Here is a 22,954-nt window from a genome sequence, read left to right as displayed (position 1 = left end):
ATTTTTGATATCAGCTTTACCTTTATACTTAGAATTGATCCAATCCAAAATCCGCATGATATTAGGCCTTAAAAGGAAGCTATTAAGACCCGGAATAAGCTTGGAGATGATGCCAAAAGTGTAATGACATTCAAAAAATAAGTGGTTAACAGTTTCTTTATGTAAAAAACAAAGGCTGCACAATTCAGGGACATTAATGTTTCTAATTTGAAGGGCATCCACAGTTTTTAAACCCCCTATAAGGGCAAGCCACATATAAACCGCATGTTTGATGATATATCTTTTAGGCCAGACTAGTTTGTACCAAGAACAGTTAGAGTAGTTGGCATAATACTCATCAATAAAGTAACTGAATTTATAAGATGCACTATTTTTCCATCTCAGACAATGCCCATCATCTACAGCTATATTAAAATTTTCACACAAGTTTTTCACAATACCCGGGAAATCCACAGGAAAAACCCAATTAAAGCAATAAGTGAGGTCCTTCAAAAGACAGTCAGGAATGATATCACCGTAATTAGCCCCTAAAATTTCAGAGACAGTAGCAAAATTGCACTAATGATCCCATCGAAAAGAGATAAGAGCATTGTGGGTAATTTTAAACTGACAGCAAGATTTAATAACAGTAGCAGTGACACAAATTGCTTGCCAAACTTTAGAAGCCGTCATAGTAGGTGGTTTCCATGGCGATCTGTATCTAATACGTAGCCAATTAGAGAGAGGGGAAGCAACGTTATACATCTTGAATATGACAGAACAATTATAAGCAAATTGCAAAGCAGGAATGGACGGAATACCCAAACCTCCCTTGAATTTAGGCTTGCAGATTTTTTCCCAAGAAATCATGTGCAGCTTTTTAGAAATATGAGAGTCGCCAAAAAAAAGGAACCTCGAACTAGCTCTTTTTACAAATTTATAAACAGATTTAGGTAAAATGGATCCCCTAATCCAGTAAGCAATGATATTTTGTATAGTAAATTTGATGTATTGCAGCCTACCAGCAAAAGACAAAAGATTTGCCTTCCACCCATTCATTTTTTTGTTAACACTATCCATAAGTGACAAAAAATCTTCCACTTTCAGCCTATAAAAAGACAAAGGGACACCCAGATAGGTAATTTTAGATACCAAGTTATCAATAGATAGGGCTTGACAAATATCCCTAGAATTCTTCAAATGTTTAGGAAGCATAATAGCACTTTTGTCATAGTTGATGAATAAACCAGAAGCATTGACAAAGTCGTTAAGTATACTAGATAACAAATTAAAATTGTCAATAGTAGCTTCTCCAAAAATAAGCACATCATCAGCATACAACAAATGTGAAATAGTGTACCCCTCATAATCAATCCCTTTAAATCCCCTCCCCACAAGGAGATTAGAAAAGGCGTCCATAACTAGGCAGAACATGTAAGGACTAAGAGGGCAACCTTGACGAAGCCCTGCAGAAGAAGAGAAGTAACCCTCAAGGGCCCCATTAAGCACCACTGAAAAGTTAACATTAGAAATACAAGCTTTGATCCAATTCACAAAAAGATTAGGAAAACCTTTTTGAATAAGCCTTGCGAGTAAGAATTCTCTGGAAACGGTGTCAAAAGCTTTTTTGACATCAAGTTTAGAACAAAAATAGTTACCTCTCTTATTCTTACCAACATAAGCAAGAATATCACTGGCCAAAAGGATATTGTCAGTGGAAACCCTGGTTTGGACAAAGCCCGCTTGAGTGTCCATCACAATAGAATTCATAATAGACTTAAGTCTCTCAGCAATCACCTTAGCTATAATTTTGTAAAGAGTATTACACAATGCAATAGGCCTAAAATCAGAGATAGTCGTAGCATTTTTATTCTTGTGGATAATAGCTAAAGCTGTAGCTTTCACCCCATTAGGCATATAGCATTTATGAAAGAAGGATCTGATAGCCTTGCAAACCGCAGGCCCAATAATGTGCCAAACAGATTTATAAAAATGAAAGTTATACCCATCAGGCCCTGGGGCAGCATTGGAAGCACCTTTGAAAATCACCTTTTTAATTTCATCATCCAACACAAGAGATATGCAAGAAAGAGCAAAATCATCAGGAATCCTAGTTCCAACAGGAAACAATTCAAGCCGCAAATTAACAGGAGGAACAGGATTGTAAAGATTTTGATAATAATCCATGATAGCTTTAATAACCTCCTATCTAGAAGAGTTGGGATTAGAAGTAAGGAGATTCACCGTAGACTTATTAGCACCCCTTCTGGATCTAATTTTTGCAAAAAGGAATTTTAAATCATCCTCACCTTTTTTTCAACCAGTTCACTTTTGCCCTTTGGATGATCCAGGAATTGAAAATAGAAGTGAAGTTGGCAATATCTGCATTTATCTCCTTATAAGCCATGTTAATCCTCATATTGTTATGATCATCCTGGAGCAAACCCAACAACTCCTTTTGTTTACACAATAAACCATCAAGATACTTTTTAACACCGTTTATAGAAAACCAAGCCTCCTTTTTAATACATTCTTTTAACAGTTTGAGAGAAGCAGTAAAGTGTGTTAAAGGATTGCCAACAGAATGTTTAGAAAATACATCAATAAGATGAGCCCAAAATTTATCCATCTTCGACCAGTAGTTTTTAAAAAGAAACCGGTGATGCACTTGAGAAACCAAACCAGAGTGCAAAATAATAGGACAGTGGTCAGAGCATGAATGATTTTGTAAAGAACAGTACGATTCAGCAAAAGACTCCAACCAGAGGTCATTCACAAGCACACGGTCAAGTTTTATGTGGATGGGATTGTCATTGCGTTGATTATACCAAGAATATTTGAAACCGACATAATTAAGTTCCTTGAAACCCTTAGAAAAAATTAAATCATTGAAATCTTTCAAAGCAGACATGGTGATAGGAGCTCCACCAAGTTTTTCAGATGCATACCTACAACAGTTGAAGTCCCCTATAAGAGCCCAAGGAAGCTTATTATCATGATTTGAGTTTGAAATATCAGCCCACAATCCCTTACGATCAGTAGAATTATTAGAAGCATAAACGGCAGATAGCTGAAGAATAGGCTGCCTAGCAACCCAGATGGTACCCGAGATTAACTGAGAAGTAATCAAAGCTGGCTTGAAGCAAAGTTTAGAAGAATTCCATTTGATCCAGATGCGACCCGAAGAGTTAAGATGGAAATTGTGGCAGCTAGATTCGGAAGGAAAAACAGAGTGCGAAGATTCAAAAAAAGGATCCAGAAGCGACTGGACATTGATATGATTCTCCAAAATACAAACCAGATCAAGTTTGAAGGAATGAATCAAATTCTTACAAGCAAAAACCTTATCAGGGTGATTAAAACCCCTGATATTCCACACCGCCATGGGTGGAAAAGACATTAATGCTTTTTCTTTGTTTGGGATTTTTTGGACTGCTTCCCCCTTGCAGAGTTTTTGATCACCTCACTGGAACTTGCCTGTATATTTTTCCCCTGGATATGAAAGTCATCAGGCAACTTGACTTGCTTATCAATCTTGTCCTCTAATACTTCCTCTTGTTGGCTTTGATCATCCTCTATAGTTAAAGCATCGAAACTATTAGGAGAGTTGATAGATTTAGGAAGATCAGAAGTTTTAGAATTCTGTGAGCTGGAGGCAGAAGAGTTCACTTCCTGAGGAGAATTAAGATTTGGGATACCCGACCCAATCTCCAAATTGGGTAGGGAAGTAGTAGAATCAATACCAGGTATAGTCAGTATTGTAGCATAATTTTTGAGAGTGGGAGAATGTGGCTGGAAATGAAGAGGAAGCCCTAAATCATTGGTGATGGCTTCAGCTGGCTTTTCTATCTCATCTGCAATGCCCGTATCAGTGGTCCCAGCAGTATCAACATTTTGCTCCAACTGCGATTTTGGCTTAGCACGGTAACGGGGCTTTCTACTAAAACTCCGACCTCTATTTTCTACTTTAGTCTTAGTGTTTAAATCTTCCTCAACATGAGGTTTTACCGGACAGGAAGACGATAAATGCATTAAAGACTTACAGTGATCGCACGGAAAAGGACGCCATTCATATTGAACTTTCAGGGATACCTCATCACCATCCAAAGAAACTCGAATAACTTCAGGGTAAGTCGCCTGATTATCAACAAGCACACATACCCTAGCATATATAAGTCTTGTCTTTTGCTATGTCAGTTTGTCTGCAGCAACAGGAATGCCAATCCACGATTTGCCTCTTGCATGTTGGAATTCAGAGGGAAAATAATAATTATTACTCATCATTATACCAATTTGACTTTGACCTAATAGATTATTAAGTAATTAATAAGTCATTAAATTAATTAACGTTTAATGAATGACAATTAATCCTTAAAATAATAAAAATGATAAATAACCCTATTAATGAAAGGGGGATTTACATACGTGCCACTTAATGAAAATAGATAAATGAGGAAAGCCTCAGCGCACCCTTCACTTCTGAACTCTTTCCCTCCTAAAGCCCGCGCCATGAACCCATGGCTTCCCTCCTCGCCACCGGCCCGCAGGCCCTCGCCGGCGCCGTCGAGCTCGCCGTATCCTCCCGATCCCTTCTCCGCGGCCGTTCCACCCACGCGCAAATCATCAAATCCCTCTACCCTCTACCCCTGCCTTCTTTCCTTTCCAACCACCTCATCAACATGTACGCGAAGCTCGACCTCCCTTCTCCCGCCTTCCTCCTCCTCTCCCTCGACCCATACCCCTCCGTCGTTTCCTTCACCGCCCTCATATCTGGTGCCGCCCAAAACAACCGCCCTCTCCTCGCCCTCAACCTCTTCCCCCTCCTACTCCGCTCCTCCGTTCGCCCCAACGACTTCACTCTCCCTTCCCTCCTCAAAGCCGCCGCTCGCCTCGGCTGCCCCCTCGCCGGCCTCCAGCTCCACACTTTTTCGCTTAAATCCGGCCTCCTTTCTGATGTCTTCGTCACTTCGGCCGCCGTCGATATGTACCACAAGACAGGTCTTGTTTCCCACGCCCGCCACCTGTTCGATGAAATGCCACATAAAAATATAGTTGCTTGGAATGCTGTCATGACCAATGCAATTCTCGATGGTTTCCCCGAAACTGCCATTGACGCCTTCATTCGCCTTCGATTGGCTGCTGAAATTCCCAATGAGGTTTCTTTTTGCGCCTTCCTGAACGCTTGTGCCTCGGTGGAGTATTTCCGGCTCGGATCTCAGCTCCATTCCTTCATCATAAGGATCGGATTTGATACCAATGTGTCTGTAGGAAACGCATTGGTTGATTTCTACGGAAAATGTTCTAGCGTGGTTGAAGCAAGGCAGGTTTTTGATAGCTTGGCCATCAAGAACGACGTCTCTTGGTGCTCTGTGATCGTGGTGCACGCACAAAACGCCGAAGAAGAAGAGGCCTTCCGACTTTACCTTGCAACCAGAAGGGAAGGATTTATCCCCACTGATTTCATGATCTCGAGCCTTCTCACCACCTGCTCTGGCCTCTCCGGCCTTGAGCTCGGCCGTTCGCTTCACGCCGTGGCGGTTCGATCCTGCATCGACGGAAACATCTTCGTCGGTAGCGCTTTAGTAGACATGTATGGAAAGTGCGGGAGTATTGAGGAAGCCGAGCAAGTCTTCGAATTGATGCCTGAGAGGAACTTCGTCACTTGGAATGCTATGGTCGGCGGGTACGCCGCTCAGGGAAACGCTTCTATGGCTCTCAAAGTGTTCGATGAAATGACGATAAGAGATGAAGTTAAGCCTAATTATGTTACTTTGGTGAGCGCAATGTCGGCTTGTGCGAGAGGAGGAAGGTTGAAGGAAGGAATGGAATTGTTTGAGGAGATGGAGGAGAGATATGGAATCAAGCGGAGGAATGAGCACTATGCCTGTGTTGTGGACTTGCTTGGAAGGGCAGGAATGGAGGAAAAGGCCTATGAGATCATTAAGAAGATGCCGATGAAGCCGTCTGTGTCGGTGTGGGGAGCGCTTCTTAATGCCTGTAGGATTCATGGGAAAGAAAAGCTTGGCCGAATCGCTGCAGAGGAGCTTTTTGAAATTGATCCTTATGATTCTGGCAATCATGTACTGCTCTCAAATATATTTGCATCGGCTGGAAGGTGAGTGATTTCCGTTATTTCAGCCTATTATTTTCAAGAAAAATATTTGGAAATAAAAAATCAAAATACTCTGATAAAATTTTGATTATGATGATTTTAAAAATGATTTAATTATTTTGAGATGAATGCAATGTATAAGTAATCAATGAAATTTAATATTAGGCTTGTTGTGTCCTGAAATATTCGCGGTGGTAGAGAATGATATAGTTTAGCATCTTAACTTTGAACGAAGATCCAGCACACAAACAAATAAGAGAGTATGGTTATAGCGTTTGAAAGAGACCATAATTTTTATGTGGAAACCCCTGAAAAGGAGAAAAACCACAAGGTCTGACCCTGTTTGAATGGATCCACTAGTGTGTGAAATTGATTACAAATGAGACCCTTTCTAAGGAGGAAGGTCTTGGCTCGATGTTGCAAATATACATCATATAAAGAGCATTATATGGTGGGAGTTAAAAAGAATCAATGTTGAAATGCTCGTTTGGGCGGCAGGACCATAATCGGTGAGCGATGTAGGTCGGAAGGACCATAGTCGAATGACAGTGATCGAAAGGACAGTAGTCAGGTGACGGAGATCAAAAAGACCGTAGTCAAGCGACCACCTGTCGGATGGACCGTAGTCGGTGGACAACGGAGGTTAGAAAGGATAGTAGTTGGCGATGGTGGTTGGAATGATTATAGTTGGTAAGTGACTAAGGAGGATCGTAGTCGGCGAGAGACTAAGGTCAGAAGAACTGTAGTTGATAGGGGTGTCGATTTTGGGTCACGGGTCAGGTTCAGGTCAACCCGAACTCAACCCATTTTTTAAAACGGGTCTGTCACGGCCCGAATGACCCTTTGCCAACAAAAAAATACTAATTTTCGGGTCCAAAAATAAATCAATCTCCGCTTTTCAGGTCAAAACGGGTCAATCTCGGGTTGCCGGGTTAAAAATGAATTTTTTGGTCAAAACGGGTCAATTTCGGGTCAAAGGTTTAACTTGAACCCGACCCGATTTTTGAAACAGGTCGAATTGTTGAACTTGAACCTGACCCGTTTCGGGTTTGAGTTGACCCTAACCCGAAATTTTTGGGTCGAGTTCGAGTCATGTTTTCGGGTTGCGTCAAATATTGACACCCCTAGTAGTTGGCAATGGTTGGTCGGAAGGTCCGTAGTCGGTGAGCGACGGAGGTCGGGAGGACTGTAGTCGGCGGGAGACAAAGATCAGAAGGATCGTAGTTGGCGATGGTTGTTGGAAGAACCGTAGTCGGCAAAGGATGGTGGTCGAAAAAACCGTAGTATTCAGGCGACAGTGGAAATCCGTTTTTGTGCACAATTTGTTGAGTAACATCTTATGACACCTAATTTCTGATTTAGGACTATATTTATATTCTCCAACTATATTCATGTAAATCTAAATTCTCTAGTTATTGCATTCTTGTTAATTACTCTCCTATTCTCACTGTGGCCTTTGATTCAGGTGGAAGGAATCCATAGAAGTGAGGAAGGAAATGAAGGATGTAGGAATCAAGAAAGAGCCTGGGTGCAGTTGGATAACCTGGAAGAACTCGGTCCATGTCTTCCAGGCAAAGGACACCAGCCATGAGAGGAATGCTGAGATTCAGGGCCTGCTGGCTGAGCTTCTTCAAAGGATGGTGGCTGCCGGTTACACTCCCGACACTCGATTCGCTCTCTACGAGCTTGAGGATGAAGAGAAGGAATCAGAGCTTTATCAGCACAGCGAGAAGCTTGCGCTCGCCTTTGGTCTCATTTGCATCCCTCAGGGAATTTCCATAAGGATCAACAAGAACCTCCGGGTATGTGGAGATTGCCATCAGGCTATCAAATTCATCTCTGGGATTGTTGGAAGAGAGATCATAGTAAGGGATAATGTTAGATTTCATAGATTTAAGGACTACCAATGCTCTTGTGGGGATTATTGGTGATTGAATTCTTTGATTATTCTGTTATAAAATCGAGTGAATTATTAACATTACTGTTATGTTAATTCAAAATTTGGCATGTTCATTCGTGTTTTCAGGTTACAGTGGTCTTGCAATTTTTTTATAAGTTGCTTAGAATTAAGACGATGGTAATAAATTATGTTTATTTTTATTATGCTGATGAAGAATGTCAAAAAATTTTGCTTCAATTGTGACCATTTTTCATATCTAAGTCGAACTAAGGCTTAATCTTCATTCGTTTGGGAAGGTTTTCTTACTGTTTTTTAAAGTAATTTTAAAATGTACTAGAAAACTATGATTTTTTTTACTGTTTCTTAAATTAATTTTTTAGTAATAAAGCTGTTCCAAATAAAAAGAAATATTCAACACAAATAATTGTCTGAACATGTGAGTGTATGATGCATATAAATTTATACACATTGTGTATCTTCACAGTTTGAATTAGAAGAACTCAAATAATTCTTCCTGTTCGGACTCCGCACAGAATAATCTTCCCAAATGAAGTCTTAGTATTAAGACAACTTTTTAATTGCTTTCTAAGATAATTTTCTAATAAAAAAAATTAGTAGTTTCCAAAATTTTTTACTAAAAAACTGTTTTAGAAAGCAGGAAGCTCTTCCAAACGAGCCTAAGTATAATAATTTCTTGATATAAATTTTACCAAAGAACAGTAAGACTTTAAGCATGAAAAAAAAAATTATTAGGATACTCATGTTCAATTAAAACATGGATATACTGTTGATTGTCATTATTTACTCATATGAACGTTCTCTCCATAGCAAAGCAACAATTATTCTTCATTCCAAGTAGCCCAAAACATGTAACTAGAAAATATTTTCTTTTTCCACTTCACAGGAAAAAAATAAAATTAAGCTCTACTCATTTTCTCGTTGAGCCGCGCAGCCGCCGTGACAGAGTCGGCGACACCGCCCGGCACCGTCCTCAAATCGGGCCTATTCCTTAGTTCAGCTCCCATTACTGCTTCAGCGTCTTCCCTGGTCACCTCTTTGTCCGGCGCCAGCTTCGCCGTCGCATTCTGTATTCACCACATACAATATGCAGTCTTAATTAATAGTTTATCAGTCGAATCAAATTGTGTTTCAAGATAGAATTTTTATTTAAAAATTATTACATTTTAGTCAAATTTATCTAAATTTGGCTAAATTTAGTTACAGAAGGATGGAAATTAAGCTCCGAAACTGGACATCAAAGTAAAAAACTTAACGTACGTTAAGCACGTCACCAACCGTAATCTTATCCTCCTCCCTCGCAATCCTAGCATTTATCTCGGCCGCCGACTGAGCCGCCGCGGCCACCCCTCTCGGTGCCGTCATTTTGATCGCCCTCACCTCCGCCGCCTGTATCGCCGCCGCATCACTCTGTTCCACTGGCCTGTCGCTCTGCGAAAGCCCTGCCGCCTCCAATGCTTCTCCCATAGTTATTTTCTCGCCAGGGACATCCTCTTCCGCCGGCGTCGCCGTCGGAACTGTGAAATTAACGACGGTCTGGCCGGCAACCCTCTCGCGAACTATGCGGCAGCCAGGAGCCTCAGTTTCAGTAACGGTGACTCCTCGAATGGCTGCGTCGTCGGTGAAGTCGTCGTGGCCGACAAGGCCGGCGCGCTCATTAAAGGTGGCAGCGGACTGCATGACGGCGGCAGCGCCGTCTTTTTGGGTCTTGCCGGTGATCTTGTTCTCGGCGGTCTGCATCAACGCGGCGTCGCGAGGTCGGATGGGTTCACCGGCAAGGTCTCCTTGGACCGGGAAAACGTCACCATACTTGATGGGTTCATCCAGATGGTCGGAGCGGCGGCGGGGTTGTTCATTCTTGCTCATGGCTGATTGGAGCTTCGGAATCGAAGTGAATCATCCCAGAGTACACCGGTGTATTTAAAGGGAGAGGTGAAGAGGAGATTGTAACACGTGGGATGGGGTGATGGCACGTGGTGGAGTGTGGCTTGTCCTTACGACATGTGGCGGTCCAACGGTTTGAAAAGGTTATTGCGTGTCAACGTACCTACGACAGATTTTTTTTAAGGAACAGTTCGATTAAATTTTAATTAAAATATTTTAGCCTAAAATTTTGGTAACTTTTGCATATGACAAACTTTAAACCCAAAATTTCTTAATTGATAATCAAAATCTGCAATCAATATATTTATATGAGTTCTTATATCATAACATATATTAAATATATATAATGACCCACCATTATTTAGTTTGGTTAATGAGCGAATACTGTTGGGTATATTTTTCTCTCGAATAACAACGCCTCTTAAGTGAGACCCAATCAAATGCGAGTCCGGAGGTTTCTGAGATGAATACCTCTTCTAGATCAATCAAGGATTAGTCAGGCCGTCAAGCACCCTTTCAAGAGTTACAATAGTTGGATACCACATTCCCAATATATATATATAATATATATATAATTATTTCTTAAATATTTTGAATATTTTTTTATGAAAGATCATTATAATTAATAATTAAAAACTGAAAGCTAAAAATTGAACTAGAATATAGCTCCAATAAGAACTAATAAGATGAATTTTAGTTGTTATAAAAAAAGAATAAAAAAATAAAAAATGATGAATTTTGGCAAGCTCCAGAGAAAAGATAAGCATAACATAATAATCATAAGTACAATGGTTATTTTCCTCATATGTTAGCATCAGCAGTATTCAAATACTCCAGAATGTTTGACTTCACTTCTTCAGAAAGAGGAGCAAAAGGTCCAGCTTTTGAGTAGAAGTTTGCCAGTGATCTTATGGCCTTTTCAAGTGCAGCATATGATTCCTGCCAAAAAAAAAGAAAAGGGGAAGGGGCAAATTCAAAACAATTTCTTCTTTTGTTATCCACTATAGAACAACATTTTTACGTGCAAATGCTAAACTCCGTCCATAGATCATCTAGAATGTGTCACGTCACCCCTTGCTCGGTATCCGGCTCGGTATTGCTCGGTGCTGCGGCTCAATACTGCTGAAGTGGCGCATTCTGATTGGTCTCCGAACGATAAACTACATTCAGCGCTAGCAAAGAATAATTTCTCCCTAATATGAAGATGGCAGATATTACTGTCTGATTTCTGACCTTATATATAGTACCACATTCAAAGCCTCTAAAGCAATTCATGCAAAACAAGTGGACAATCAATGCTTAAATGCTTATTTTGCATATATGTATGAGAGATATATGATATTGAAATACCTCAGTAACAACTACTTTCTGCCCTTGCCAACCATTCAAGTATTCTCGTATAGCTTCCTTTGCAGCATCAGCAGATCTCCTGAATTTGGCAACATCTTTGGCATCTTCCTCGAGTGACGCTTTGAGAGTTTTCACTACTTCTCTTGCAGCCTTCACGTAAGCCTTTGGCAACACTTTTCCAGTCTTTGTTGTCTCGTTGGGATCAAACAGAGATGTAATTGACCCAATAACTCCGTTATTATCACCCTCATCTTCCTTTCCTTTCTTCTCTTCAGCTTTCAATGGTGAAGGAGAAATGGAAACCAATGAGAGACTGCTGCAGAGAACAGCAAGACGTCTACCAAGTAAACCTTCCTGAGAAGCTGCGATGGAAGGACTTCTTGTTTGGGATTCATCTACATGTATTTTAAATGAGACAATCAAGCATGATTAAGTAGTTGCGATGAAGAGAGAAAAATATGGAAAATTTTGGGTCAGGATATTCTGATTAAAATTTGATTGCGAGGTATTTTATAATCATCAAATTTGTTTTGAGACGAATATAACACAATGACTATTCAATCAAAATTTTTTAGTATGAACTCAAAATAAATTTGATGGTTATAAAAGACATTAAAATTAAATTTGAAACACCTTTTTTATTGCTGGCATATAAACTTTCGTTTGAGACAGTTTTTTTATTGTTTTTTAAAGCAATTTTTTAATAAAAAAATTTTTGAATTAAAAAATTTTGTATTAAAAAATTATTTTAAAAGTCATCCAGAAAGCTGTCCCAAATGAAGCCTAAGTTGGAAATTACTAGTTGTGCGGTGCTTTGCCTTCTTTTCAATATGTTTTGAAGAACACCTGTAGCAATTCTCTAGTAATGAAAAAGAAGCAACCATTATGTCCGCTAATAATATGCTGCAAACAATAAGTAGTCTTCTACCAACACCTGCACATTAGAATTGTACGCAATAGATTTTTTAAGTATGAATGTACATAAGCTGTCATAACTTCTAGCAAGATGTATAAGCTGACTAATTAACAGGATAAAAGAATAATTAGTATATCATATGTAATTAAAAAAATTAAACATATGGTTCAAATGTTACTAGAAGCATGAAAATACGAATGGGATGCCCAATCTCTAGAAAGATCAGAAAAAATTACAGTAAAATCAAAACGGTGGATGATTTTTTATTAAAACTTCAACAAGATAAAACTAGATACATGTGATCTACAATTCGAGAGATAGATTGACTCTCCCAATCACCTTTGATGCTGTTAGGAAGCGCTCAAAGAAAAGAACTACAACAAACACCCACAAAACTCATCAATAGCATGAACCTAAAACTATAGACAACTTCTTAAATAGCCCTAAAACACAATAACATAATTAGAATCATCCTAATCAACATAAACATAATTTAAAAAGTCTTTCCAAATAAATAGAACATTTCTAATCAATATAAACATAATTTAAGAAACCTTCAAAAATAATAAAACATGATTTAGAAAACTTCCCAAACAATCAAACATGATTTATGAAACATTCCTAAACAATTAAATATATTTTAGGAAACCTTCCGAAATAATTAAAAACCTCTTAAATAGCACAAACACAATTCGGAAACTTTTCTAAACAGCTCCCCTCTTGATTATGAACCTTTCTAAATAATTTTCCTTAATTAGGAAATTTCTTAAAGAACTCTCTTTTGATTAGGAACCTTCCTAAACAGCTCCCCCTTCTTGATTGTGAGCCCCTCCAACATATCAATACTCCCTCCCAAGAAATATACCTTGTTCTCAAGGTTTACGGAATAGAAATGTCACATGATCATCTGTTTTAATAACAAAATCTGCTTCTTGTCGAGAACCACTTAGCACATGATCCAGTTCTATATCCTTCATTATTCGCACGTGCTTCACTCTAGAGAACATATATCTTTCAAAATTTTAACATATTTGCCAATGCCTTCACTTTTTATCCACTTGCTCCAGTGATCCCAGTTATCAACTATTTTTTTTTCACTCAAAGTCAGAAAGGTTAAAAAAAATGGCGCAAAAAACCAGGTGACAACAAGGAACCACATGGATGCAGTAAGAAGCATAAAGGTTATTGAATCAGTAGTTGCATATCCATAAATTTGATAAACAATTAGCGGCAGGCAAAAACATAATTTCCAGGCCATTTGTAAAATGACTTCTATAGTATATCTTATAGTTCTTTGCAAACTTTCCATGTCGCCCAATGAATCATCTTTCAGTAGCTTTTTATTTTGCTCCGCCATATAGGATTGTCCGTCCAAAGTAATAGGATTTCGTTCCAAGCAAGAATGTAAGGAACACTAAGTACAATTGAAGTTGTATGATGATTATGTTATTGTTGCCCAATGCAGTTCTTGTAAAAATGTGACCATGTACACCAAGAATGGTTAGTGGGAGCAGTCCATGATCTTCATTGAATTCCCCAAAAGATTCCTCTTTTTGAAAGCCTCTTCCAAATAGTTTAACCTAATTCATATCAATTGCCTGAAGAGCCTCCGCTCTGGTAAAGGCAACTGCATGATTTTGATTTTCTTGCTCACCTTCACCAATCTTTGTAGCTCTAGATAATTTAATGCAGTAGATTTTCTGATCGACACCATCAGCTTGGTTTTGTAAGTTTATTTCTTTGCTCTCTTTATTCACATCTTTCCCTTTATCGATTTGTTTATCCTCGGAAGAAGCTTGTGTATAAATTATTGAACTCTCACTCTTCTTCTCCTCAATTATTCGCATATTCAACTTTTTCACCTTAGGATCGCCGCCGCCCCAACAACTTCTTCCTCTTCCAGTGTAGTGGTTGTTGTGATCCTTCCATGTTTCCCCCATGTATCAAGGATGGGACTCCCAACTTTCTTCCATTCGCTTCACATGACCAAATCCCTATGGCTCGGCTCATCCTCCTCCTCCTCCGATCATCCACACTCCTTGCCCAAAAAGCCTCCCATAGTGATCGACCACTCTAACACCTCCACAATAAAACTCCCTTCCTACCGTCCCCTATCTGAAAACCCTATTTCCCCCCTTCTCCGAGCCCTAGGAGATGGCTCTTGATTCAAAAAAAAAAAAAAAAAAGAGGAGATGACTCTTGATGAAATGAACTCTTTTCGTCGAACTCTCAAGAATGCATTTTTCTTGGGTACTCTTCTCTTCACAAGGGCATGTTGTCTTAATATACATTCCAACAAAATTCATATTTTCCGTCACGTTGTGTTTCATGAACATATTTTTCCTTATATACCAACCGTGACCTCTTCATCTCATTCTCCACCTCTCTCGCCTCTATTCCCTTTATTACTCATTCCAACTTCTGTTACTACTGCCTCACTTAAACCTTTTAAATTACCCGCCTCCGCCCATTCTTCCACACCATCAAATCCCTCACCACTTCCTACATCTATATCTCCAAGCCCAAGTTTCAATACCTCCTTTGCCACTCCTTTGGCTACCTATTCTCCTCATAAATTTCATCCAATTCAAACCGGGGAAAAGTCCAGCATCACAAGGTATCAGAGAAAGACAATGGCGGAACAAGATTCGGCTGCTTGTTAGAACCATATACACGTCAACATCTGACGCGTCTCTGTTTATGTTTTTTACCTTCTGTTTCTATATAAAGCTCTGTACCGCAGCTCTTTAATGATATATATGTTTATTTCTTCATTCTTCACACCTCTTATCTTCTTTCTTAAGTTCTTTTCTTCTCTTGCCGTGGGTTCTCACATGGCATCAGAAAACGACAATGGCGGACCAGGATTTGGATGCTTCCCTCCTGCCCACCTCAGCTCTCTCTATTTCTCTGTCCGAGTTCATCATCCCATCTTCCCTGAAGTTCTTGATTTCTAATCTCAAGAACTTGGTTCCCACCCAACTCACGTCTGATAACTATGCTATATGGAGCCTCCAGCTCCTCCAACATTTCTCTACTAATGGGTTTGCCGGTCATCTAACAGGAGAAATTCTCTATCCGCCTGAAACCTATACATCTGATCATAATCTTTGGCGTCTGATAGATCGCAATATGATATTTGCTTTACTCTCAACAATCTCTCCTTCAATCTTTCCGTATGTTCTTTCTTTCTCGACGGCTCATGAAGTATGGTCGATTCTTGAACGACGGTTAAAACCAACCAATCGTTCTCAAGTTATTCAACTCAAGAACCAACTTCATCATATTCAGATGCGCAATTCCTCGATGCAGCAATACCTAGCTCAAATCAAAACCATCGTTGACACGTCCGGCTCCAAGATCGACACTGAAGATATCGTTCTTTATATCTTGAACGGCCTTCCTTCAACATACAACTCCTTCAAAACCTCTATTCGCACTTCTCTCCATTGAATTGATCTTGGTATTCTTTATTCTCTGCTATGTAGAGAGGAAGTAAATTTACAAAACGAACAACATAAAGGTTCCAATCCTCCCGCAGATACTCCTGCTCTTTACATGAATCTCTCCACTTCTACTCGTGGCAGATATCATTCTTGTTCCTCTAAAGCCCGAAACTCTTATGTTCGCCCATCGCATAACTCAGCTTCCCCTTCTCAGTCCTCTCCCAACACCTCGAATGCCCTATTTGTCAAATCCGTGGGAAGAATGGCCATTCAACTCTAAATTTTTTGGCACATATGCAACTTAAAATACGCCCCAACCACCTCTTTGTCTCCTCAAGCCTTCTTCACACGTCATTCTCCAACTCATTCTACGGATTGGGTTCTTGATTCCGGTGCTTCAACGCACTTAACTCCAGACATCACTAATCTACAGCAATCCACTTCTTATCAGGGCACAAACCCGATTTCGATCGCAAATGATTCAACTCTTCCAATCCACAACTCAGGGAATGGGCCCTTCCTCTACCTAACCCGGCTCGTAAGTTACATTTGCATAATCTTCTCCATGTTCCATCTTTATCTCACAACATTTTTTCGATTTCTAAGCTTACCTCTGACAATCAAATTTCCATCTTTTTTGATGCTAACGGCTTTGTCATCAAGGAATTGCAGGACAACCGTCCCCTTCTGAATGGTCATCTTCGTGACGGCCTTTATCAAATCAAGATGCAGCCACATAAATCCACAAAGGCCTTTCAAGCTGCCATCTCCTCCACTCAGCTCTGGTATGCGCTTCTTGGTCAACCTCACCAGTGCCTTTTGTCCACCTTAGCTCAGAATATTCTAGCTCTTTGTAATCTGCGATTCCTTTATGTTTGCACCTCTTGTAATTTGGCTAAGAGCCACAAACAACCTTTTAATAATATCTCTACGATTTCTTCCCATCCCTTTTATTTAATCCATTCTGATGTTTGGGCTCCAACCGCGCAACAATCATTAAATGGATACAAAATACTACGTAATATGCATCGATGATCACACTCATTTTTGGCGGCTTTACCTCATGTATTCTAAAAGTGAAACATTTACCAAATTTAATTATTTTTGCTCTCTAATTCAAACCAATTTTCATTCTCGACCTACAATTTTCTACTTTGATTGTGGTGGTGAGTTCACCAGCAATTTATTCAAAGCCTTTCTCCTTGAACATGATATTACTCATCAAATAAGTTGTCCCCACACTCTTGAACAAAATGGCCATGTTGAATGCAAGCACAAACATCTTATGGATCTCACCTGCACTCTGTTACATGCATCTGATTTACCCATTTCATTCTGGGTTGAAGCTCTATCTACGGTTAATTACCTAATCAATAGGCTTCCTTCCAAAGCCCTATCTCTTCAGACACCATTTCAAAAGCTTCATGGCAAAGCCCCTAACTACACTCATCTTCGTACATTCGGTTGCTTTTGTTTTTCGTGGCTTAAACCTTACGCATCTCATAAACGTTCACCTTGCTCTCAAGAATGCATTTTTCTTGGGTACTCTTCTCTTCACAAGGGCTATCGTTGTCTTAACATACATTCCAACAAAATTCATATTTCCCGTCATGTTGTGTTTAATGAACACATTTTTCCTTATACACGAACTGTGACCCCTTTATCTCATTCTCCACCTCTCTTGCCTCTATCCCCTTTATTACTCATTCCAACTTCTATTACTACTGCCTCTCTTAAACCTTTTAGCTTACCCGCCTCCACACATTCTTCCACACCATCAAATCCATCACCACTTCCTACATCTGTATCTCCAAGCCCGAGCCTCAATACCTCCTCTGCTACTCCTTTGGCTACCTATTCTCCTTGTAAATTTCATCCAATGCAAACTAGGGCAAAGTCTGACATCACATGTCCCAAGAAAATTTTTAATCTTTCGACTATCACCTCTCCATTCGTGACACCTACCACTTACAAGCTTTCAAATTGCAATATTGGCGCTCTGCTATGTCCCCAAAATTTTTAGCTCTTCAATAGCAAGCCACATGGTTACTTGTGCCTCCTCCCATCAATAAGCCTATTCTCTGCTGCAAATGGACCTTTAAAACTAAGGTCCTACCAAATAGCCAAGTCGACCGCTACAAAGCTCGACTTGTCGCTCAAGGCTTCGCCAAAGAATTTAGAGTCAACTATACCGAAATGTTTAGTCCGATGGCCAAAATGCCAACCATCCGCATTTTACTTATTTTAGCCCTTCACCGAGGGTGGTCTGTTCTTCAACTAGACATTGCAAATGCACTCCTACATGGAGATCTTATTGAAGAAGTATACATGCAGCAGCCTATCGGCTTTTTTGACAATCAACATCCAAACCACGTTTGCAAATTACACAAGTCCATATACGGGCTTAAGCAGGCACCCCAGCAGTGGCTTCAAAAATGCACCAACTTCTTACAAAAATTCATATTCGAGTTTAGTCGTTCTGAGTCTTCTGACCCATCGCTTCTTATTTATAACACAAGCACATACACCTATACGTATTGATTTACGTCAATGACATCTTGATGATAGGGAATGATCAACACATAATAACAACTCTCCTCAATCAGCTCAACTCAACCTTCAACATCAAATAACTAGGGATTGTTACACTGTTCCTTGGCATACAGGTTGTCCGCAGATCAATTGGGTTGTTTCTTCATCAGCAACATTATGCCTCTAACCTTCTTAAGACAGCCGGGTTTGCTGACTGCAAAGTAGCACCTACTCCAATCACTCCAAAAACATCCTCTAAGACACCTTCCGATCAATCTTTCACCGACCCACAACTTTACCGCAAATTGGCAGGCTCTCTACAATATCTCTCGATCACTCCACCAGATATTGCATTCGCTACCAATTCCATCTGTCAGCACATGCAAGTGCCAACAATAAGCAATTTTCAAGCTCTCAAATGTCTGCTACGATACAGTAAAGGTACCTCACACAATGGACTTCCGATCACTATTGGAGATCTACAACCACGGACCTATGCAGACGCAGATTGTGCTGCCGATTAAACAGATAGGAAATCTATCTCAGGATTTTGCACCTTCCTGGGCAATAATCTTATCTCCTGGTCCATCAAAAAGTAGCCTACTATAGCTAAATCATTCACTGAAGCCGAATATCGCTCACTGTCATCTGCTACCTCGGACGTCCTTTGGCTTCGTCGACTCGTTGTTGAATTTCAAATCACTCAACATTTCCCAACAGTCATCTACTTTGACAACACTTCGGCCATAGTGTCTTCCATGCCAAAATGAAGCACATCGAAATCGACTTCCATTTCATTTGTGAGCATACTAATTCAGGAGCCATCACCATCACTCATCTCAACTCAAAGGATCAAATTGTAGACATACTCACAAAGCCTTTCTCGGCAGCACGCTTCTCAGAACTCCATCACAAATTAACCATTCAACCCCTAAATGCTTAATTTGAGGGGCCTGTTAGAACCATATACATGCCAACATGCTGAAGTGTCTCTGTTTATGTCTTTTACCTTCTGTTTCTATATAAAGCTCTGTACCGCAGTTCTTTAATAATATATACGTTTATTTCTTCATTCTCCAAACCTCTTATCTTCTTTGTTCAGTTCTTTTCTTCTCCTGCCGTGGGTTCTCACAGTTTGACTTCGGATCCGACAGGAAGTAACGTCGTCGAAGGAGACGAAGAAGTTATTTAGCGACACGTTCAAAACTCTACCTCTCTCGCGAAGCAGGCCAATTCAAAGGATTAAAAAAATGTATGCTACTACTTGCAGCCATATTTGACTATTTGAGGCGACAAAGCATCAAAAGTAAGACAATAGACATCTAAAAATAAAATGTATCTTTTGACCGCATTTGCAAACTTCTGAATTTATAATCAGCTCAATATCTGTAATTTTGTTGATCAAACCTCTGATTGAAAAAAAAAAAAAAAAAAAAGATTCGGCTAGTAAAAGAGATGTCTTCTTGCGTGAGAGAATCTTGGCTAGTTAGAATTCGCAAAATGGCAATATAAATTTAGCTAAGCACAAAAGGAACAGTCTCCAGAGCAGGCTAAGAACATACCTGTCGCAGGTTGCCGGAGAGACTCAGCGCAATACCTCGCTTGTTCTCCTCCGCGGAAGGGTCGCCCTTATCCCTTCGGGTTTTCTCCAGTCCAAATAGTTAAGTCGCAAATTATTTTTTAACTTATTAATTAGAATAATTTATTCAAATTACGATTTTATTATTATTTTGAGTGCCATTATAAAATAATGAATATTATTAACATTATTATTTTGAACATATTTGTTAAAACAATAATTTTTTTTACAATTAGGTCAATTAAGATAAATTTAAAATGTCATATACTCAAGTTATGAACCTAAGATCTCTTATTTGATAGCTAAAGCTTACAATCAACATATCAAAATGAACTGCGTATGAATGTTATTACTCGAAAATTGAATGTTTAACAACAATTGTTTCCAATTAAAAAAATTAAATTTAAAATTTGAATAAATTTTTAATTATTACATATTTTGTAAACTCGAACATTTGTGGCATTAGATAGATAAAGAGCTTAATATCTTAGGCATTTGTTTGCTGATCCAAATTCATAAAAAATCAAATTTGAAATAAGCTCTATTAATTAATCAAATTAAGCTACATTTGAGGATGCTACTCATTTACATCCAAATGGTCTATTTGGTTTTACAAGATTTTATAAACTGGTTATAAAATAGTTATTAAAAAATAACTTATTATGAAAATAAATTTTCATCTCAAAAAAAAAAAATTATAATTAATTTCTAAAAAAATAGAAAGTTTTTATATACATAAGATCTAAAATTATTATTTTTACATTCCTAACCAACGTTGATGCAATGGAACAATTATTACGTCCTCTGACCGGACGTAGAGCTACGTTCGGCCGCCAATAACATGTCGCCACGTGCTCTTACTCTTTACCGTGCGGCCCGACGACTTGACCCGGAGCGGAACCCGGGAATGCTATGTTCGCGATTTTCTCGGTATTGCTCGGTATTTGCTAGGTATTGCTTTGCAAAAATGAGAAATACCGCTCTGTGAAGACCAATACCATGCAAATACCGAGTTGTACCGAGTTTTTTTACAACTCGGTACAACTCGGTACAACTCAATATTTGCTCAGGATTTTGCTCGGTATTGCTAGGGATTTGCTCGGTATTGCTAGGCATTTGCTCGGTATTGCTAGAAAAAACTCGGTAAAACTCGGTATTTGCTCGATATTGCTAGGTATTTGCTCGGTATTGGTTATTGACGAGCAAAATCGACCAATACCGAGCAATCTTGGGTCCGTTCCGGGTCAAGTTGTCGGGGCGCGCGGTAAATAATGAAAATGCGTGGCTCGATTCTACTGGCGGCCGAACGTAGAGTTGCGTACGTTCACCGGACCAAATAAAAGTTCGATGCAATGGGCTTACCAAAACTTCCTAAACTATCACGAAAAAATCTCACCTCATTCATTGCCAAAGTTGATTTTGGACATACATCTTTATTGTCAATCAATTCTACTAGACCTTGCAAAACTCCAGATTTGTTGCAATAATTTTCTCTATCATACTGAAAATGAGGGTTCAGAAAATAAGCTGCTGAATGTATCCCTTGTCTTAGTTGATTATCCCATCTTCTCTTGATGATACTAGTGAAAGGCTTGTACATTCTTTTATTATTTCTAAACATAGTCTTCATTGCTTTTCTAGCTCTAAACATACCGTCATAAAGGTATCCAAGATATGGCTTTTCATATGCATCAACAATTCTTAACAACCTAATTAGGGGCCCTGATAATTTAGAAATTATGAAACTGTCATTCCAAAATTTTGCATCCAAAATAATTGAGGCTGCCTCTTTCCCCTTCATTGTCTTACTTAGCTTTGAATCAATGTAAGCCTTGCTGGTGATGAATGCTTGCAAATCATGTTTATGATCATGGACACTTCTCAAGGTAATGAATGTTGTTGCAAATCTAGTTACTCATGGCCTTACAATTTTAGTCCAACCTTTCCTTTTTCTTAACCAAGCCAATATAAAAGCATGGTTATAAATAAAAATTGCAACCTTTGAAGCTTTTCTAGCTAGTTCTGTAATATAAGGCATGCTTCCAATATCTTTCAGAATGAGATTAATGCAATGAGCTACATAAGGTGACCAATAGATATTTCCATATTTTTCATGCAATAACTCACTAGCATTCTTATAATTTGTTGCATTATCTGTTATAAAATGAACTATATTCTCCGGACCAACCCATTCAACGATATCAGTGAATAATGAGCACAATGTTGTGGCATCTCAGATGCATCTACTGATTTTAGAAATGAAACTCCTCGAGAACAATAAACAAGAAAATTTATTAATGTCCTATTTCTTGTATCTGTCAAACCATCAGCCATCAATGTACAACCAGTTTCTTTTCATGTTTTTCTATAAGATTCAATTAGCAATTTACATTCCTCTTTCGCATCTCGTAACAGATTCACTCTTAATCTGTGGTAAGACAGTAATTTGTATCCATGTCCTATTACAGCAATTGCATCTATAGCCTTTTGTGCAAAATGTGAGTTGATGACATTGAATGGAATGCAACTATCATAAAACCATCTAGCAATTGCTAAATCTGCACGGTGCACTGTCTCCTTAGATGTCATCACACTTTTTAAGGAAGGTTGAGATCCCGGTTTTGTTCTAGGTGCAAAAAAATTATCAATTTCATCAATTTTTCTCTTTCCTTTATCCATTCCTTTACCATGTATATCTGAACTTTGTGATTTCGTGTCTGAACATGAGCCCCTCTCTTCTTCAACTGGATCTTCACCAAGTAAATCATCAATTTGTTGTGCTTGATGTTTTTTCTTTGATATCTCATTCAAATTTTGTTACATCTGATGTCGTATGTCATGTGACACCTTCTTACAAGAAGCAATGTTCCCTTTAATCCCCGCTAGATGTTGCTTCATCCTATGAATGCCTCCTCCCTTATAAATTATTCCACAATGAAGACATTTTTATTGCTTCTTACCATCAGTGATTTTAAACTCAGTAAAATGGTTCCAAGCGATATCTACTTTCTCACGAATGCTTTGAGTTAATTGTGCAGATTGATTGTTTTGTCGTTGATCTATTAGTAGTATTAAACAACAATGGATCAATATTTAGCCTGAAAAGTATATAAACCTCTTAAGATGCATACTAATATGAGTGTTTTGTAAATGCCATGAAAAAATATTAGAATTGATATTCATGTATTCCAATATAGGAAGATGCCATTGCCTTTGAAAGGTAATCTGATTTCTTTTT

General features: G+C 38.9%; 5 protein-coding genes across 6 annotated transcripts; 1 reads left to right on the top strand and 4 right to left on the bottom strand.

Moving 5' to 3' along the window:
- Positions 1 to 2,284: 2,284 nt before the first annotated feature.
- Positions 2,285 to 3,364, bottom strand: LOC110108042. The gene has a single exon (XM_020838548.1). The coding sequence runs from the start codon at positions 3,362 to 3,364 to the stop codon at positions 2,285 to 2,287; it is 1,080 nt and encodes a 359-aa protein (XP_020694207.1).
- A 1,080-nt stretch (positions 3,365 to 4,444) lies between these two features.
- LOC110108053 (pentatricopeptide repeat-containing protein At4g14850) lies at positions 4,445 to 8,104 on the top strand. Its single transcript, XM_020838560.2, has 2 exons — positions 4,445 to 6,094; positions 7,557 to 8,104. Exons 1-2 carry the CDS (start codon positions 4,497 to 4,499, stop codon positions 8,020 to 8,022), a joined length of 2,064 nt encoding a protein of 687 aa, XP_020694219.1. The 5' UTR covers positions 4,445 to 4,496; the 3' UTR covers positions 8,023 to 8,104.
- A 650-nt stretch (positions 8,105 to 8,754) lies between these two features.
- On the bottom strand, positions 8,755 to 10,320 carry LOC110108025 (late embryogenesis abundant protein 31). Of its 2 annotated transcripts, none has more exons than XM_020838517.2 (2): positions 9,288 to 10,320; positions 8,755 to 9,076 (listed from the first exon to the last, which is right to left on the bottom strand). In XM_020838517.2, exons 1-2 carry the CDS (start codon positions 9,873 to 9,875, stop codon positions 8,909 to 8,911), a joined length of 756 nt encoding a protein of 251 aa, XP_020694176.1. In that variant the 5' UTR covers positions 9,876 to 10,320; the 3' UTR covers positions 8,755 to 8,908. The 2 variants fall into 2 exon arrangements, with proteins under 2 accessions (XP_020694176.1, XP_020694175.1); XM_020838516.2 differs by having other exon boundaries at positions 9,270 to 10,307.
- Positions 10,321 to 10,629: 309 nt separating this feature from the next.
- Positions 10,630 to 19,800, bottom strand: LOC110108049 (photosystem II D1 precursor processing protein PSB27-H2, chloroplastic). Its single transcript, XM_020838557.2, has 4 exons — positions 19,700 to 19,800; positions 12,043 to 12,177; positions 11,244 to 11,638; positions 10,630 to 10,832 (listed from the first exon to the last, which is right to left on the bottom strand). The coding sequence occupies exons 2-4, from the start codon at positions 12,125 to 12,127 to the stop codon at positions 10,695 to 10,697; spliced, it is 618 nt and encodes a 205-aa protein (XP_020694216.1). The 5' UTR covers positions 12,128 to 12,177; positions 19,700 to 19,800; the 3' UTR covers positions 10,630 to 10,694.
- On the bottom strand, positions 13,740 to 14,099 carry LOC110108043 (callose synthase 10). Its single transcript, XM_020838549.1, has one exon. It carries the CDS (start codon positions 14,097 to 14,099, stop codon positions 13,740 to 13,742), a length of 360 nt encoding a protein of 119 aa, XP_020694208.1.
- Positions 19,801 to 22,954: the final 3,154 nt, after the last annotated feature.

The sequence above is a fragment of the Dendrobium catenatum genome, unplaced genomic scaffold (genome assembly GCF_001605985.2).
Source record: "Dendrobium catenatum unplaced genomic scaffold, ASM160598v2 fragScaff_scaffold_1347, whole genome shotgun sequence".
Lineage (NCBI taxonomy): Eukaryota > Viridiplantae > Streptophyta > Magnoliopsida > Asparagales > Orchidaceae > Dendrobium > Dendrobium catenatum.
Note: the sequence above shows the minus strand (reverse complement) of the source record. Positions and strands in the feature narration are given on the sequence as shown.

What these genes read in the sequence shown, in the direction of transcription:
- LOC110108042 (XM_020838548.1), bottom strand. Translation starts at nt 3,364, where the DNA reads ATGGCGGTGTGGAATATCAGGGGTTTTAATCACCCTGATAAGGTTTTT.
- LOC110108025 (XM_020838516.2), bottom strand. Translation starts at nt 9,875, where the DNA reads ATGAGCAAGAATGAACAACCCCGCCGCCGCTCCGACCATCTGGATGAA. An exon ending in CGGTTGGTGACGTGCTTAAC is followed by an intron (nt 9,077 to 9,269) that starts GTACGTTAAGTT and finishes TGGTGAATACAG; the next exon opens with AATGCGACGGCGAAGCTGGC.
- LOC110108043 (XM_020838549.1), bottom strand. Translation starts at nt 14,099, where the DNA reads ATGGGGGAAACATGGAAGGATCACAACAACCACTACACTGGAAGAGGA.
- LOC110108049 (XM_020838557.2), bottom strand. Translation starts at nt 12,127, where the DNA reads ATGGTTGCTTCTTTTTCATTACTAGAGAATTGCTACAGGTGTTCTTCA. An exon ending in GGCAAAGCACCGCACAACTA is followed by an intron (nt 11,639 to 12,042) that starts GTAATTTCCAAC and finishes AAATACATGTAG; the next exon opens with ATGAATCCCAAACAAGAAGT. An exon ending in AGAAAGTAGTTGTTACTGAG is followed by an intron (nt 10,833 to 11,243) that starts GTATTTCAATAT and finishes TTTTTTTGGCAG; the next exon opens with GAATCATATGCTGCACTTGA.
- LOC110108053 (XM_020838560.2), top strand. Translation starts at nt 4,497, where the DNA reads ATGGCTTCCCTCCTCGCCACCGGCCCGCAGGCCCTCGCCGGCGCCGTC. An exon ending in ATATTTGCATCGGCTGGAAG is followed by an intron (nt 6,095 to 7,556) that starts GTGAGTGATTTC and finishes CCTTTGATTCAG; the next exon opens with GTGGAAGGAATCCATAGAAG.